This window comes from Lissotriton helveticus, chromosome 11, assembly GCF_964261635.1.
Source record: "Lissotriton helveticus chromosome 11, aLisHel1.1, whole genome shotgun sequence".
In the NCBI taxonomy this organism is placed as follows: Eukaryota; Metazoa; Chordata; class Amphibia; order Caudata; family Salamandridae; genus Lissotriton; species Lissotriton helveticus.
In genome coordinates this window covers 882,765,985-882,784,953 of record NC_136072.1, presented here as the reverse complement: position 1 = coordinate 882,784,953, position 18,969 = coordinate 882,765,985, and the positions used below count along the sequence as shown (strand labels likewise).

The window sequence follows — 18,969 nt, the reverse complement described above, 5'->3', positions numbered from 1 at the left end:
TTGTTTCCGGTCCAGGGAAGACATGGCTTGGCAGTTCGGGCTGGACTCTTCCCATGAGGCACAGGGTCAGACTGATTTGCATATAGCCATGTCTGAACTGGGGTGGCAGAGTGGGCTAAAGAACGGTGATGGATTAAACCCAGATCTTTTGACTGGGTGTGAGTGTTTGATTGATTCAGATGCTCCGTCCATCACCACCCCCTTTTGTACCGCTTTTGTCCACCATAAGTGTGGCAGGGTATGCTCAGACGTGAGTCCCTTGCTCACTTTGCCACTGGATTCAAGCAAGCCGGGCTGAAGACGGCTGGAATGCCAGAAACCGGTCCTCGGAAGCTTGTTTACGGTCCAGGGAAGACATGGCTTGGCAGTTCCGGCTGGACTGTTCCCATGAGGCACAGGGTCAGACTGATTTGCATATAGCCATGTCTGACCTGGGGTGGCAGAGTGGGCTAAAGAAGGTGATGGATTAAACCCAGATCTTTTGACTGGGTGTGAGTGTTTGATTGATTCAGATGCTCCGTCCATCACCACCCCCTTTTGTACCGCTTTCATTATTGAAAGCCACACGCAAAGGCCAATCCAATGAGTGGAAAATCTAAAGCCACAGGCATGAGTTTTCTGAAAGTCTGGAGTGATTCCAAGAGGCCCTCTCCTAGTGCAAAGCACCTCCAAAAGAACAAATTGAAGGACACAAACTGGTCATAGTAGCAGTACTTCAGCCATGCTCCACAGGACTCACCATCACATGAAGAGAAAGTGAAGCTAGCACTTGCTGAACAAAAAAAAGCAAGGAAGTGAGAGTGACGATGAAGCCAAACAATAGTAAACACTGGGCGGGCTCTAAGGCCTCTAGAACTAAACAAAAATGTCTCACAAGCGACAGCTCATGCACTGTATCAGATGAAACCTAAAAAGAAGAATCACTTGTATCTAATTTATTTTTATACATTTAAGATATCAATATTGACTGAAACTCCACAATGCCATATGCATTTTGCAACAAAGATTATATTCTGTATCTTAATTTGAGTTTGGTTTGTTACCTCTGCAATTTTTCGGAGTGGCTTTAGTTGTCTCATATGATTTCTTGTATGTATTTGGGGATATTTCTACCAAAGAAATATCTGAGACCTTAGAGTTCTAGAAATCTATAAATACTCTGGTTCTTCAAAGAATTCTGTATTGGTGCCCTCTCTTACTCAATTGTATGCACCACTTGTTAACTCTAATCATAGCAGCTATTCTCAGCACTGCAACCAATAAGTCGGCCTTTTCCCATCTTTGTCGTGGCAGATGTACAGCGACCTCCAAGACCTCAAGCATTATATGCACTCCCTGCTCGAAATGCATTGGCTGCTAGGTGCTTCAGCATTCTTCAGAGTTTCTTCTCGTGTAAACACAATCCAGACATTAACCGAACTCCATTCTCTCTACCATATTTAGAGTAAGAAACATCAATGTATCTGCTACCTTTGGTCAATCTTCACCTCTTCTTGTCTTAGACTTCAGTAATAACACTTTAACTGTATTGCCTCTTCACAATGAGGCAATATAGGGCATCCAGAACTTCTCTAAAGTGATCAAATCTCCGAAATGAGGGAGCTTGCCTCTATGAGAAAGGAACAGCAGCACAAACATATCTCCACAAGAATGCAATGGAAGGGATGTTAGTGTCAGTGATATATTATTAATATTTACATAATACTGAACCTCACTCCATTGCTTGAGCAATCCTCTCATTTAATTGGTTAAAACAAAAAAGTATGGATTTTGAACTTTAAAAATGGAAACTCATTGACATTGTTACCACTAAGAAGCAATGCTATTAAACTTGGCCACATATGTCATAGCTGTCCAGTTAGCCAGGTGTACAAATGTGCCCTTCCAAAGTGATATTAACCTAAGTACAGCTTTTTTGTATTCTAGAAGTTTTCAATAATGTAGGTACTTTCGCAATGTACTAACAATGAGTCTGATGAAGTTTCTATTTTGAGAGCAACAGTAAGTCTGATTTGATTAAAAACAATCCCTACTCTTCACTTTTCCTTTCGGCTGAGTGTTATAACCCCAACAACATCCTATAAAACCACAAGGCTCAAAAGAAGCACAGATGGAATATTTTACTGTTGTTCCTCTGGAGTCAAACCACATTGAAAACCTACTGGGCATCTTGTATAAATATTTTGTGGAATGTGATAATTGTAGTTGTGATTTGCGAATACCAGAAACATTAGATCACTTTACAAATAATGTCCTTTTTTCTGCCATTTCTTTGAGGTAGGTTGAAGCAAAGTTCATCTTTAAACATTGAGGGAAGGTTAAGCAATCGAAAATCTGCTCTTTGCCTTTTTGAACTTTGGCAAAGTCTCAGTTTGCAGGTTGAGAAATTATTTTAAACATTTTGTAAATATCATGACATTGTCAACAACTGTTTGCATGCAATGTTATTTGTCGAATGTACAAGAAATATATAACTCTAATTGTAATTATCTAAGTATTTTGAGATTCCTTATCATAGCATTGTATATAACCTGTACGAAAGTGTAAAACTAATTTCAATTTGTTTGAGATCTTAAAAAATCTTATTGGTTAAAACAGACAGAAGTAAGCCTACCACTGTTGCAGAATGTACACCAAGCTTCCACTGTATGGCATGAGGTTGTTTGAAATATTCTGCTTGTAGGCCCAGAATTCCAATGAACCCCAAGAACAATATCGGCACACAATGTGCCAGGATAAGAAAAAATGGCAAAACATGGCGAACAATCATATTACAAAGTTCTTTCAACACCTTCCAATATGTTGCCTGTTGTTTGAATGAAGGACACTGTGATCTCCTGCTGCTCTTAGCTAGCCAGTTCTTTTTAAATGCCTAGCTACATACTGTCAGGAGACGTTGTCATCAGCAACTAGATTGTTGATCCTGGCCTGTATTTTTAAAACTTGGAGTCCAGAACACATGACTGCGGGTGAGCCGTCTCTAACCAATATATCATTTGAGAGACTTACCCACAACCTTTGGTAGCTTCTGACGGCCCAGGGGGATTCTTGGTAACTTCATGCTGATCCGACTGAATCTGCCGCAAAGACGCCTGGATACCTTCTTGCTTGCGGAGGGTTCTTGGTTTGCACTAGAAGATGATAAAAGCATAATTTTTATGCAAAAATTAAACACCAAAATAATTTCTCAAGCACGGAGCTGGGACATAACTAACAAACTAAATCAATGTCTAATTCAATTGAACACACCTCCTGCAGACATTTAAAATGTCAGTATTTAAGAACAACTGCTTATATCTGGGGTGTCCTGGCACTGTAAAGATAGATGTATATAGATAAATAGCTATATTTGGATACATATATATATATATATATATATATATATATATATATATATATATATATATATATATAAATATATATATATATATATATATAAGTCAGCGTAACTTCTTCTTCAAGAAATGACAGCGCAGGACACCTCAATATGCTTGATTTAATTTATTTCGCAAGCCATAACTGGCGAAACCCGTCGGTAGGAAGCTTTCGCAATAAATTAAACCAAGCATCTTGAGGTGTCCTGCGCTGTCATTTCTTGAAGAAGAAGTTACGCTGACTTATTTGGAAGGGTAACCGGTACCCGGGCAAGACCGCCGCACGTTAGAAGCCACGAACCACCGGAAACAAGTGTACGGAATATAATATATATATATATATATATATATTACTGCAACAATTCTTCCTAGTGCACGAAGAATACCAGTATATATATCATATATGTATTACACAGTGGTGGTCACCAGTATTTAGTTATACTTTAGGTCACAGTTTCCATATGTAGAGGATTTTTATTTTGCTAATACATTTGGTGCCATTTGAAATATCTTCACAAAAATTTTCAAAAAATTTTCATCCGCCTCAACTCTTACCTGCAATGTCTTGGGTAATCTGTTAAGAAGAGACTGAGAAAAAGGGGAGTTCCCAAAACATCATTTTTCTATGTCCATTCTGATAAGTAGTTCAGAAAAAAATAGTTTAACAAAATGACATCACATTTGGCAGAAAGTTAGATTCTTGCTTATTTGATGTAAGTCTGCTGAGCTGTTTTCGAGAAATTAGCATTTAAATTGTAGTGAAATCTGGACAGTTGGTCTTGCGGTGCCCGCGCAATAATACATATTAAAAAAAAGAGCATTCTGATTAACCTTCCTGACTGAGCATTGGCTTTCCACAACTTGAAGAAACATGTTGTGGTCGCCACATCAATACAAAAGGACTAGTCCTGAAAATAAAATTGCAAAATCATAGAAGCAGGTATCAGATGACCCCAAGGAATTTGTGAGTGTCGGGTTGGGTAGTGGACCCCAGAGAGCTAAAAATGAAGAAAAAAATATTAATGCGGATCCGGTGGCATTCTTCTGGGCCCTGCGTGTCCTCCTTGTGAGGTACAGCAGGATTCCTGTTGGAGACTATTACCACGAGATTCCTTGAGTGAAGCTAGTGCGTCTCGCAGTACTGAAAGGTAACACTTGAACTGCAACACTTCGGGATTATAGCTGTACTGACGCAAAAGTAAGAAAATAAAGTAAGGTGGGGTGTGTGTGGGGGAGTTTATTGCCTTTGGGTGCAGGTCATGGCTGCAAGCCAGGCCCTGTGGCCATCTCCATGTCACACAAGTAGGCCCTGTGCAGTGGGGGTTAGCTCCGCTGTGCTCAGTGAGGGAGTTTGTTGAATATGATCAAAATACCCGAACAGTCAGTGAAAAAAAACAGGAAACCAAATTGGTTATAGTGATGTTCTAGTTTGATGTGGTACTAAGAGCTTACTTCACATTAAAAAAACTCCGAAATTTAGCGAAAAAAAGCCAAAGGTTTAAGTGATGGAATAATTAGGTATAGTAATAAGATTTTAGATTACATTAAAAAATATGAATAATTCACAGACAAAAAGGAAGGAGCAGCAACAAAGTACAGCAGTAGGAGGCCTTGGGAAAAGCAACGCAAGGGAGGGTGCTAGGGAAGAGGATGGAACCAGAAACAATGTACAGCAGGATGAGGCAGAGAAGAAATAAGGGAGATGCGGGGGACCAGGGAGGGTGCAGTAACAATGAACAGTGGGAGGAGGGTGGGGGGCCAAGCAACACGTGGGAGGGGCGGGGAGAGAGACAGACTGCATGCACACATACTTTTAAAGAGTGCATTACAAAAAATAAAATAAAATATCTGCAGTAGCGCGTGGCCAGGGGAAATACATTGGCTCAGAAAGGAAGCTGTACTAGGTCCATGCTCCACAGCAGGGACAAAGATTAAAGCCTCAGGGGAAATCAAGAGGTGGTGACCAATAAGAAGCAAGGAAATGAGAGTGATGTCGAAGCCAACCAGTGGAAACTAATGGCAAGTAACAGAAGGACATGAAGTCCATTTTAAGCTTTTTTTTTTTGGTAACACTGCATACGCTGTCTCAGGCGAAACCTATAAATGTTCTTCCTAAGTAAATTCTGACTCACAAATAACTGCATAAATATCTGTATCTATATATAAATTTAGATATAATTATTCATTAAAAAAAGGTTACAGGGACATTATAGATTATAGTTAGGTTTGGATTTGACGCACACAAAACGATAGAAATTCAGCAGTTATAGTTATCTCAAGTAACTATAACTCGTGCCCTAAGGTAACCATAAATCATGCCCCTGCCAAGCAGTCTTCTCATGAATAATTTCACTGCAAATGCTGCAGTGATATCATCAATGGTGTCATAGAATACGTTGTGCAAGTTATAATTACCTTACGGCACAAGTTATAGTTACTTGAGATAACAATGACTGTAACTGCAAAATTTCTAAGGAGTTAACCCCTGCAGCCAACCTCCCACAAGCTTTTAATCCTAAGCCATGCCAGCCTTTGGCTGTGTGTGGGGTGGTTCAGAAAAGGGGGTGGTGATGAACAGAGTGCCTGAATTAAGCAGACCACTCTTACCCAGTCCAAAGATCAGGGCTTGATCCATCACCGTTTTTTAGCTCACTGCACCATCCCAGCTCAGAACTTGGCTATATGCAAATTAGTCTGTTCCTGTCCCAGTGCATGATGGGAACAGGGCAAACCAAACTACCAAGCCAATTCTATACTGGGAAGGAAACAAGCTTCCGGGGACCGGTTTCTGCCATTTCAGTTTGGTCTGCCCTGTTCCCATGATGCACTGGGCCAGGGACAGACTAATTTGCATATAGCCAGGTTCTGAGCTGGGATGGGGCAGTGAGCTAAATAACGGTGATGGATCAAGCCCTGATCTTTGGACTGGGTAAGAGTGGTCTGCTTAATTCAGACACTCTGTTCATCACCACCCCCTTTTCTGAATCGTTTTTGGCCACTATAGGTGTGGCAGGGTATACTCAGACATGAGTCCCTTGCTCACTGCTCCATCAGGATTCAAGCAAGCCGGGCCGACGAGGCTGAAATGCCAGAAACCGATCCCCGGTAGCTTGTATCCTTTCTGGTGAAGAATTGGCTTGGTAGTTTGGTCTGCCCTGTTCCTATGATGCACTGGGCCAGGGACAGACTAATTTGCATATAGCCAGGTTCTGAGCTGGGATGGGGCAGTGAGCTAAATAACGGTGATGGATCAAGCCCTGATCTTTGGACTGGGTAAGAGTGGTCTGCTTAATTCAGACACTCTGTTCATCACCACCCCCTTTTCTGAATCGTTTTTGGCCACTATAGGTGTGGCAGGGTATACTCAGACATGAGTCCCTTGCTCACTGCTCCATCAGGATTCAAGCAAGCCGGGCCGACGAGGCTGAAATGCCAGAAACCGGTCCCCGGTAGCTTGTATCCTTTCTGGTGAAGAATTGGCTTGGTAGTTTGGTCTGCCCTGTTCCCATGATGCACTGGGCCAGGGACAGACTAATTTGCATATAGCCAGGTTCTGAGCTGGGATGGGGCAGTGAGCTAAATAACGGTGATGGATCAATCCCTGGTCTTTGGACTGGGTAAGAGTGGTCTGCTTAATTCAGACACTCTGTTCATCACCACCCCCTTTTCTGAATCGTTTTTGGCCACTATAGGTGTGGCAGGGTATACTCAGACATGAGTCCCTTGCTCACTGCTCCATCAGGATTCAAGCAAGCCGGGCCGACGAGGCTGAAATGCCAGAAACCGGTCCCCGGTAGCTTGTATCCTTTCTGGTGAAGAATTGGCTTGGTAGTTTGGTCTGCCCTGTTCCCATGATGCACTGGGCCAGGGACAGACTAATTTGCATATAGCCAGGTTCTGAGCTGGGATGGGGCAGTGAGCTAAATAACGGTGATGGATCAAGCCCTGATCCTTGGACTGGGTAAGAGTGGTCTGCTTAATTCAGACACTCTGTTCATCACCACCCCCTTTTCTGAATCGTTTTTGGCCACTATAGGTGTGGCAGGGTATACTCAGACATGAGTCCCTTGCTCACTGCTCCATCAGGATTCAAGCAAGCCGGGCCGACGAGGCTGAAATGCCAGAAACCGGTCCCCGGTAGCTTGTATCCTTTCTGGTGAAGAATTGGCTTGGTAGTTTGGTCTGCCCTGTTCCCATGATGCACTGGGCCAGGGACAGACTAATTTGCATATAGCCAGGTTCTGAGCTGGGATGGGGCAGTGAGCTAAATAACGGTGATGGATCAAGCCCTGATCTTTGGACTGGGTAAGAGTGGTCTGCTTAATTCAGACACTCTGTTCATCACCACCCCCTTTTCTGAATTGTGTGTGGGGTGGGGTTGGCCTTTTTTTCAGGATTTCATGATTTTTCTCAGTTTAGAGTAGAACAGTTACTACTTCTACACTGAGAAAATTCTAACTTTAAGACTTTCGGTATTCACAGAAGGCATTTAGGAGTCCTAAAGTTAGGAGTCCTAACTTTACTACTCCTAAACTGAGAAAAATCCTAACTTTAAGACTTTAATGAGTAAGTGCCTTTGGTGAATACCTAAATGAGTAAGTGCCTTCTGTGATTACCAAATGGTAGTAAGTTTAGGATTTTGTCTTAAGTTAGTTCTGTGAATCGGGCCCTTAGTTTGACCACTGTGCATATGAAGCCCTCATGAGCATTTAGGAAGCAGGGTTATAGGCATCATGTGTGAACGTCCACCACCTGCATGAATGTGTTTTAGCGGAAGATGTAGGGTTAGTGTTTAAGTTGAGTGACAGACAGAAGAAAGCAATGTCAGTGCTTGTCGTCAGCACTCAGACGCAAACATAGGGATCACTTGTCAAGATTTCCTTCCCACCCTCAACTTTCCCTAAATTTGTTTGGTTTGGCTGCTTTCATCATAAGGTGTATATCCGTAATGCCAGGAATACATGAGTGAATCACTAGTAGGCTATATTATAATCAAAGCCAAACGCCCATCAGCAGCTGATATGAGCCTGGAGTGCTTTCTGCAGACGAGAGCTTCCTTTTGGAAAGTCTCCTGTCATGTGGCCAGGAGACAAGCTCAGCAGACAGAGTCTGAGCAGCAGCAAGCATAGCCCTGATTGTGTGTTCCATCCCACACAGAACCCTTGGCTAGACAGAAGGATTTTTAATAACCAAGTGCAATGATCCTCACGTGTTGTAGCCAGGAGGGCATCTTGGCAAGTTGTAGAGTTGGACACCAATGACCTTTGAACTCCAGTTGCTTATATTATGTGAATCAACGGCTGGTGTGGTGCACTGGCACCATTTCGTTGAGGACCATGGAGAATGCAAACCCCTTACAAAGGAGGAAAATATTTTAAACACCAACAACTCAAAAACAATCTTATTCACAGAGGTCTACCACTTTACCAAACGACATAAATAGACCAACATGGAAAATACTTTCAGGCTCCTATCAGAAAAAGGTGCTCCTGGAACAAACTCTGGATGGAATCCTATGCGATTTGCCAACCGTGTTTTGACAATGTCAATCTTAATAGCTAGCTTTGTTGCAGTGAGGAATAGACTTCAAGCATCGACCAGGCTTAATTTTTTTCTGGAAAGGTGGATATATACAGTAGATATCCTGACATCCTGACTTGGATTCGAAATCATCAAAGGTAGCAAGGGGGAGCCACAGGATTAGGCTCCAAGCCACACCTTAGATAAGATAATATCCAAATAGCCGCACTTGCCAAATTTTAAGAATCCGTTTGGGCCCTTCTGTTCGATCCACAAAATGGATGGAAATCCTGCAGTTATCAGAGTAGGCTTTCACAACAGTACATGCACCATTGCCCCTTATATGTATAACAACGTATATGGTGTTTCAAAGCCTGCCAATAATATGTTCAGGATCTTGGTGGCCTAGGTCTTTAGGGTACCAACTTAGACGAATGACCACAACCAAGGCTTCTTTTTAATACAACCTTCACACTGGTACTGTAGATTAATGGTGCGATTTCAAGTTAAAAAAAATATGATCCTACTTATTCCCTAGTCGCCTTGCATATACTACAGTAATGCTATATATATAGTGATGACTGGATCTTTAACTGCCCTGCATGCAAACAATCTGGAATGAAGAAGCTATGTTTATGGTGGTTCTCAATGGGACATCAGTATCTACTCACATTCGGCCTTTGTATTGCTGACAATTTCTTAAAGAATCACTTTCAATGGTCACCTTTATGTAGGCTCAATCCAATGAGGAAACGTCGTACAGTAAACATGAAATGACTCGAAAACGAAGAAATCTCCTGATTGGTTGGAAACAGGGCCTGTATTTGAGGACTATGACATGTTAATAATTTAGTGAAGTGGTATGTTTCATGTAAAAATAGAGGATGGTGGTGTTAACTAACATGAGTTACTTTCAAGTCTTTCAGTTCTTGAAGATTTTGTATAAAGTATATGGACATTTACTGAAAATAATCACCTGCCATATTGCGCACCCAGGATATTTATTAACTACATCTCTACCCTTTTAAACTCAGCTTAGAGATGCAACCAAGCCCACAGCCTTAAATGCTCAATGATATGTGTAAAATAGAGTGTAGATAACCTATGTGTTAATTTAATACATGTATTATTCAGCATACACCTAGCCACACGGGCTGAGCACACTTCACAAGTAGCCTAATGTTTAAAATAAACAAAAGCAACAGCGAAATGTAGCAGTTTATAGTAAGATGGTCAATACAAATAATTCTACAGGTTTAAGGTATAGTTTAAAAAGCCACGGTTTTAGTCTTATTCTGAAAGTAACCTAATTTAAACTGAGTTCTACAAGGTAGTGAGTTGAGATGTTATCATTTAGGCATGAAAAGACATGAAAAGACATGGGGTTGTATTACACATAGTGCCCCCGTGAGCACAACAGGACATATGTTGCTGCTGTTAATGCCCCTGGGCACTATGGGATTACAAAAGGGGCAGCAGGCGCTTGTCCATCCCCATCTGTAATGCTGATGGGGCTGGTGCACATGCAACTCCAGCTCTATCTTTAGAGGGCATTCCCTCATTTGCATGGGGGCATGGCTTTATGGAAATGAGGGACTCACATTGACTCGGCACCCATGTCGTATTATGGAAGAGGGAGCTGACGTAAACATGCCAAAAAGGTGACACATTGTCAGTGCGCCTCCTTAAGGCAGGCCTCTGCGGGTTTGAAAAGGGAGTGCCATGGACCCCTCCCACACATCCCCCTGCAGGAGGGTGCAGTCACTCATTGCACCCACCTGTAATGGGATCTCTGACCCCTCTTCAAAGTGCAGGTGGGTTGCTGCCTACTCAGAGAATCATGGAGCCGCGTTAACAGCCACTCCGCATTTCAATGAATGCCCTGATCCCAGGACTGTGCGAGTTCATGGTTTCCCTGGGGCCATGAATTCATCATAATAGGACACACTGTCCCGGTCTGCGCCAGGGGCATCCTTTGAAAGGTGCGCTGTGGTGCAAACAAGGATGGTGTACCCTATATATATTGCAGACCCTGGTAGGAGGTTTTTTAATGTTATGTTTTAGTGACTTCTAGTAAGATGCTGTATTTGTCTCTGATCTATTTTTTCTGGTCCTGTTGTGTGGAGCTTTATTTTCAGGTATCTGAGCAAAACTGGGAGGAGGGGGGTGACTTTGTGTGAAAAATAAAACTTTAAAGTGTAATCTGTTTTTGAGAGTGAGCCACAGAATGTGCGGTAAAATACAAATGATATAATGATTGCTCATCCTGACTGCTTCTGGTAGTTCGCAACTATATGCCAAAACAGCCCTATGAAACTTTTTAACATTGACATTTTCTACTATGGGTACCATCAGAATTCATCAAATACACAAAAGGTAATTGTAGGCATGCTGTGCCACAAGTTTAACCACTGATAATAGCTCGGTAGCATTTCGCCACAACATTCTTTTGCCCACGATGCAACATCAGTTTGGACATAGCCATACGAAAATCTGTCTCGTGCCTGCTCCAATAGGAATGGTCCAACCCAAACTGCTAGGCCAAGTCCTACCTGAACCAGGACATAAGCACCCAAGATTGATTTCTCATTGATGGGGCTCTTCAGTTGGGTGTAGCTTGGCTTCAATGGTACAATGAGCACAGGACCAATGTCTGGACATAACAATGGCTTCTTAGGACGTTTCATCAAACACATAACAGGTGGAAGTAGACTATTCCTATTGGAGCATTATCAACACTGTTTTGCATATGTCTGGGTCCAAACTGGGGTGGCATGGTGCGTCAATAAATGATTGATTACAATGCTGCCCCAAGTGATTACCAGTGGTTAGACTTATTGTAAGCATTCCTAACATCACCTTTTGTGTGTTTGTGCATCACTAGGCTGGTGGTGGATCATGCTGAACAGCCAATGGCCTGGGTATGCTTACATTCCCATCTGGAGGGGACCTGGCATTGCAGTCTGGGTTGGACTTTTTCTGTTGGAGCAAAAGCAACACCGACTAGAATAGCACACTGAGAAGAAAATGATGGTCTGGAATGTAGCCTGCAGGATCGTCCTTCCATCACCTTGTATTGTTGCCACATTGTCTTCTGGGCAATGCATGAGCACGTACAATAAATCCAACTAACATATGTCATCCATAGTTAGTGGACTTCACAAGTAACGTATTTGCTCAAGGAAACAGGTATCCAGACCTATATTTAGGCATTCCCCAAAACTGACTTTATGCATTCACATTAGCAGTGTCATAGTCCACTTTCATTAGTAAATCATTTTGCATGTGAATACTATGTTGAAATAAACTAGAAGCAGGAGATTGGAGGTTTGTTTCAACCATCTCATCACGTGCCATGAAAAATAACACACCTGAAAAATGTAGGTGAAAGGACAGCAGACGGTCCTTCTTATGGAGCAGATGTTCCTAATTGTAAATGTTTCTTTAAAACACTATTGTCTTTATGATGAAATGTAGACAGCTCTTAATGTGATAACAACAAACCCAGAATTACCAATATTAGGGAGGGTAGTAATTCCTGGGCCTGGCATTAAATCAGCATTGTGAGATTTTAGTCCGGGAAATGAGAATACCCAGATTTGTGCACTGAGCACCATGTTTCATGGGCATTTTAGCATAAGTCTTAACCAGGTTTTTACTGGCAAAATCTGCATGGGAAAAACAACTCAGGAGTATGATTCCTGCAAGCATAGACACCTGGATTAAAGACTTGACAAGATGGGAAACCGCTGAAGCAGACATGCTAGTAGCACTGGGCAAGAGAGGGTGAGTGGCTGCAATGGGGATTGCCTGGGAAAGATATCTATTAGTGTTAGAGGCAAAGTCCAATATAAAATCCCCCTGAAGGGAGCAGGACAGGGAGATTTACCTACTGCGTAAAAGGATCACAACGGCAACACGATAAGGGCCACGATAAACAAGTTGGATGTGGACATAAAAAGCTTAGCAGTGAACTACACACCTTTAGTTGGTTCTGGGCCACCGTCGACAAAGTTAGTTGTGTACGTGGACCCTTAGAGATCTACTTCGGCTATGACAACATGTGAGCTGGGAAGCGGAGACTGTGGTATGTGGGAGGATATGAGGACACCGTTTTTGTGGAGTTTGTTTTGTAGGCAGTGCTCTGCTCTGGATGTCATGCCAGCAGCCCTAGTATACGGGACGTGGCCAAAATGTGTGCAGGTGGCAGATGGCAGTAGGGGGAGGCACCCAGCCCTCCAGGGATAGACACAAGGCTGCAAAGCGAATGGATGGCCATGACAAGATATTCGCTACTATATATTTTGTTTGATCTCTGCATTCATGTATCATGTACCTCAGTTTGTTGGTTAATGAAAAAAAGAGCAATACAAAAAAAAGAAAGCACAAGACCCTTGGCTTCCCACAACAACAAAATTGCGCACTTACTCCAAGAGGTCTTCCTTCTTGCGGCACACACAGCAGCAAAACAAAAGGGATAGCAGCAGTATTAGCAGAAACGCCACCAAGGCCCCGGCTCCAATCACTCCCATACGTTGATTGGCTTCTGAAAGAATATACAGAACACTCTGTTAGGATAAAAAATGAAAACTTAATAATCACAAACTGTTGTTTTCAATATGTTATTCAAACACTCATTTTTAGAGATAAAAACTTTAATGTAGGGATGCAAAACTAACCAGTACTGCACAGAAGACCTCATGTCTACTTAGTCTTGTGCTGTATTGAAAGTAGTGGACTTTGCTCAACCTTTTGCTATGCACCGGCAGGAATCTCTGGGCAATAACTATGAAAAGCCAGAATTACTGTCTATAATTCTGCATAACGTTCCCTCTTTCTAAGGGGGGGGCTAGTGAGAAGCACTGTTGCTGCTTTTATTACAGGGGTCTGCAAACCCTGCCCCCATTAACAACAAGCATTTACAATGCAACGTTCTCGCCTTAGCCAAAGTTAGAGCTATTGGCATTATAAAAGACAAAATTGTCATTTATGTGTTGGTTTTGAAAACAGATAAATAAATGGCATTGTCATTTACAATGCCAATAGCTTAATCTCTTGCAAATGCCACACACAAACACACAGACCCACACACACACACAGAGCCCCAACACACACACAGAGCCCCACACACACACACAGAGCCACACACACACACACACGGAGCCACACACACACAGAGCCACACACACACACAGAGCCACACACACACACACACACACAGAGCCACACACACAGATCCCCCCTCACACACACAGAGCCGGTGCATTGAAAATGCTTGTTGTTAAAATAATTGGTTTGAGCCAGTCCTTCCATCTGTAGAGCGGGGCAGGTGCATGTTAAGTGCGTGAACTGCTCTTTCTGACATGTTCTGCTGGTGGAGATCTTTAAGGCAACCATAAGCTATTCTGTGCATGCATTGGCCTTAAGAAAGCACTAATGACTCAACGATGGCTGGTTTTATAGGACTGTCTCGCAGAATCAATTCATTTTGATGGCAGGCTGTTTAATGTTAACCTCACTTTCCCTTGTAGTTGCTGCTTTGACATTTTAGTCAAGAAACAATGGGTTTGGGACTTAGTGAGAATAAGTCACAATCACTTTTATAATGTTCAATGCACATAACACGTGTGCACCCTGCTAAACAAAGAGCTGCTCTGTGTCTCCCTATTCAGTGGGTGCATTTAGAGAAGTGAATGTAAGGTTGAGACACTCGCACAACAGATAATCTGTTAAGGTTATGTCCTCCCATTTGAAAGGTACAGGAAACATACATGATATCATCTTTTTATCATAGCTTTAACGAGTCAGAATTAAACACCGAAACATCTGTTCACCAAAATGGCAAGGGTAGCGGTTGCAACATCACTTACCGTTGACCCCTGGTAACACCACGGGTTAAAGAGAAAAAAAACGATTGCACGGTGTATGAAAATATATATGGTTTTTTGTGCGCAAAAAGCAACTGTGTTCTCGGGCAGTTTCCAAGAAAAACAGAATAGCAGTGCAGGGCTAGCCTAGGTCGGGAACGCGTCAGAACACAAAGAGCAAGGGCATTTCAAGCATATGGACATTGCCTAGATATTACGGAGCACGTGGGATCTGAAAGTATATATCGCCACAAAAAACAATGCATGTGTGTTCTAGCATGCTACATTTGAAACGCAAACTTTCCTTGCAAAGTGTATTTGAACATGTATAGGCAACACATCACTACACCCCAAGCATTTTCGCCACAACCCCGAGATGGCAATATAGGTGCATAAACCACCGTTAATTATACATATATAAATAATGCATGCTTATTTTTAAGTAGTTCGCTTGAAAAGGCAGTTTTTTAAAACAAATAAGCGAACGGTGGAACCAAAATGGGTAATTTTTTACATTTCATGAATACATTGTTCACAAGTTAATGAACGCCACAGCGACCACAGAACTAAGGATTTACTGTATTTGCCGCATGCAACACAGAATCGAGCTCAAACGGAGGAAAATATTGCATAGAATGTACCTCTCATTTTTTTTTTTTTTTAACCGGGCATACATTTAGAGATAATCATGATGCATAAAATGATTTATCATGCTGCATTATTCTGTATCGCAGCCGATGGTAAAGCTCAGCGTGAAACCACATACACAAGGAAATAGAAGCAGCACAATGAACAAATGCACAGCGTGATCAGATGTGAGTACATATTTTACACTATAGTTGACGTTTCTATACAGCATATATGGAGTAGGAGCAGCGTGCTAGCAGACCCCAGCAAACACATCGGACCTACATATACCACCGCACACAGGCCGAAATTGCACACGCATTCCTGCATCTGGGGCACAATGAGCATACTGCACGCTCCAGCGCCGCCCCAACACCCAGCCTTGGGCAACGCAGGCAGTGCCTCGAAACCCCCTCGTCAGCAGCAGGATTATGATGGGGGGGAGGAGAGGGGCTGAGAACTTGCTTTGACATGTCCGAAGGGTTTGTGTTTTCCTACACAGGTCATTAGTGCCAGGGCTTGGCGCAGCTGGGAGACATGAGGGAGAGGCTAATGTTCAGGTTGCTGCACACCCAGATATTAGGAGTGTGTGCAGATGTAGCCCGGAGTGATTACACCTGGTCTGCGTGCGGGGCGTCGACCATCTCTCATAGAGGTCCACTGCTGCTTCAGAGCAGGAAACGCACCCACAAAGAAGACCCCGGACACCCCCACAAATAAGAAATGGTTGGGACCGTTGCTCAGATGAAAATCTGGATGAACATTTATGGCGAAAACGAGCATTTCTTTCCAAAAGATAAATACATCTCGCAAGCCGCAGCTTTCATGCTGAAAACACAACATAAACAATCACTCGCCTTACAGGAAACAGCAATAAAGAAGACCATTAAAAAATAATCCAAAAAATACATCAAAATGTTTTTGAAAAAGCAGCGTACATCGATAACTATAACTCCCTTTTTTTATTAAACACACTGTGAGTACACCCAACGACTACACCAGAAAAAAATGTACAGGTATTAGAAGATAAGGATTTATTTTATCGCGACTGAGCCAATGTAAACAACAGTCAAAAACACGCCCCTCAGTCTGAAAAGAAACAACAGTCAAAAACACGCCCCCCAGCCTGAAAAGGACGGGGCTTAAAAAGAAAGAAATACGTCATGGCGACCTCTTCTCCAATGGCTGGCCACCGTTTAGGAGGCCAGTCAATGGAGTAGAGGGGTGGGGCTTAACCTTGCTAGATGTTCTCCTCTATCTCATTAAATCTCGCCAGCGAGACTGCGCAAGCGAAGCCATCGCAGGCTGAAACCTAAAAACAGCCTCCACCTTTTTGACCCACTGGGAAAACGCCCAGTGCCCGCTGCGACCAGTCCGGCCTTGAAAGCAGTACTTTCCCAATGCAACTTTACAGATAGAAAATTGGTTCTGTTGTTCTTGCACATACGGAATTCACTTGTGAATAAGAAGGCTAGGATTTTATATGGGTATTCTGTTTCACTCAACTTATTATCAGGCCCCAAGTTAATAATAATCCACATTTGTAAAGCGCGAACAATCACCCGTAAGGGTCTCTAGGCGCTGGGTCCGTTGGGAAGATTAAGCAAGCTATTGCCCAGAGTCACATGGTGCTGGGCTAACCGGGGATCGAACCAATTCCAGCGTCAGTCGCCCTGGCCACGGCGCCACACCTCTCCCAGATACTGCCATGTTATGCCAGGGGACAACTACCACCAGACACAACCACCGTATGTCCAAGTACTTTCACAATGCCAAAGCAGAGGTCCAAACACCTGGGCATCCCACCAACTGGCCAGACACAACCTGATTTGCCCAATCACCCTCAACACAGAGGTAACAGTATACCGCAAGTGTGGTCAATAATCCCTCAAATACTCAGTTTTGTATCACAATTTTTATCAGCGAATGCTTAATCTCGCCTGCTGTGCTTCAAATGTCAACGCACAGCCTCAAGCCTCCGAACTCAATAAACAAACATATGGTACAACATAATTGTTTCCATACATATCCTCAAATGACCGGTACCCCATCTCCATGTATAGCTGAATATGCCTACAAAAACCTCTTATATGCAGAGAGAAGCTTCAAACTATGCTATCACCTCAGCTGATCAATTCAGCCTTGCAAACTGCCCTAATTGACCACTGCAACCTCAAATTTAACAGATACTGAGTCAACAAACCACAGCAGCTTCAAAGTGTGCAGCAACTACCTAACAAATATGACGTAGGATGAGAATAAGTAACTTAAAAAGAAATATCAGGTTTTTGTTGCCTATCAACCCGACCAAAACAAAAATGAATTAATGTGCTTAAGTTTAGCATTTTTTAAATAGGTATTAGGGGTGTGCAAGTTCCAAAGCTGTTTCAAATTCTGGAAGCTACACAAAGTATATGGCTCCCATAAGTAAAAAAAATATTTGACAGGAAGCTCATGGCAACATCACGACTGGTGCCTGGAGAGGAAGGCAGGGCTGGACTGGGAACCCCAGAGAGCCCTGGCAATTCTATTGGACCGGCCTCTGGAGTGGTTTGGAGGCACAAATGGGAATGTTTGTGCTAGTGAGAAGAAGCACTGCTTCCCCTGCCGCTTTTGTTACAGGGGGCCGATATTGCAGCACTGCTGCAAAACCAGCCCCCAGTAACAAAACCAGCCCCCACCCCTCCGGCCCACTGAGAAAACACCCTGTGCCCGCTATGGCCAGTCTGGTCCTCGAGGAAGGTATGAATACAAGGCACTTTTTGGATCAACCATGAAACCCTCACACTGAATACTCCAGCTGCCAGCCAAAGCTGTAAAAAGTGGATAGTATTGACAGGCGGCACACTCCACCAATGCCAGCCCACACACTTGTAACCATCCAGCATAACTTATCTGGGGCGAACCGCAATGTCACCCCATATCTATATTCTGCATTTCACTTATTTCTTATGAAATATATAATACACTTATTCCAATGCCATTTGCTATATTATTATTTTTTTCTTTTCGCAATCCATGAATCTTTATATATATTGATTTCATGACAGTGAAAATCAATGCAGCCCAGTAACACCTTTGCATCTCTAGCTCTAACTATATTGGGGAGAATTTTCCCACACACAAACCAATCTTTTCCTTGTGAACAAATATTACATGCCTGAATTCATGTCTCCTTCCTTGGCTTGATAGTCATGGCTATTATAAAAAAGATGGATTGTTTGAGACAGTTATTCATGTAAATCCCTGAATAATTAGTTTATTGGCCAAACAGGGTTTAAAAGTCTAAGGGCTTTATTACGAGTTTGGCAGTCCTCCTGCAGCACCACCACTACTGCGCTGGCAAGAGAACCGCCAAGCCCGTGGTGCTCCCGCCCACCAGATTCTGAGTTGATTCTAGGGCGGGTGGACAGTGCTACGCCACTCTCACAACAGCAGCTGTGTTAGGCTCATAGGAGAGCCTTAATAGCAGATCACCACTATGGCAACACCTGCTGCATGTTCCTGCACGGTGTGGCATGCACCATGTCATGCTTGCCACACCATACAGGAACGAGGGTGAAATTCCAGGGGGGCATGAT

The 18,969-nt window shown here is 42.9% G+C and overlaps 1 protein-coding gene across 1 annotated transcript in view; it reads right to left on the bottom strand.

Moving 5' to 3' along the window:
- The window catches only part of SCARF2 (scavenger receptor class F member 2), a 629,499-nt gene that overhangs the window by 61,974 nt on the left and 548,556 nt on the right, over positions 1–18,969 (bottom strand). Inside the window, exons 8-9 of the mRNA XM_078667105.1 lie at positions 13,323–13,440; positions 3,010–3,131 (exon numbers count right to left, since the gene is read on the bottom strand). Coding sequence (XP_078523231.1) covers positions 3,010–3,131; positions 13,323–13,440 — 240 coding nt within the window. The remainder of the gene's footprint in view (positions 1–3,009; positions 3,132–13,322; positions 13,441–18,969) is intronic.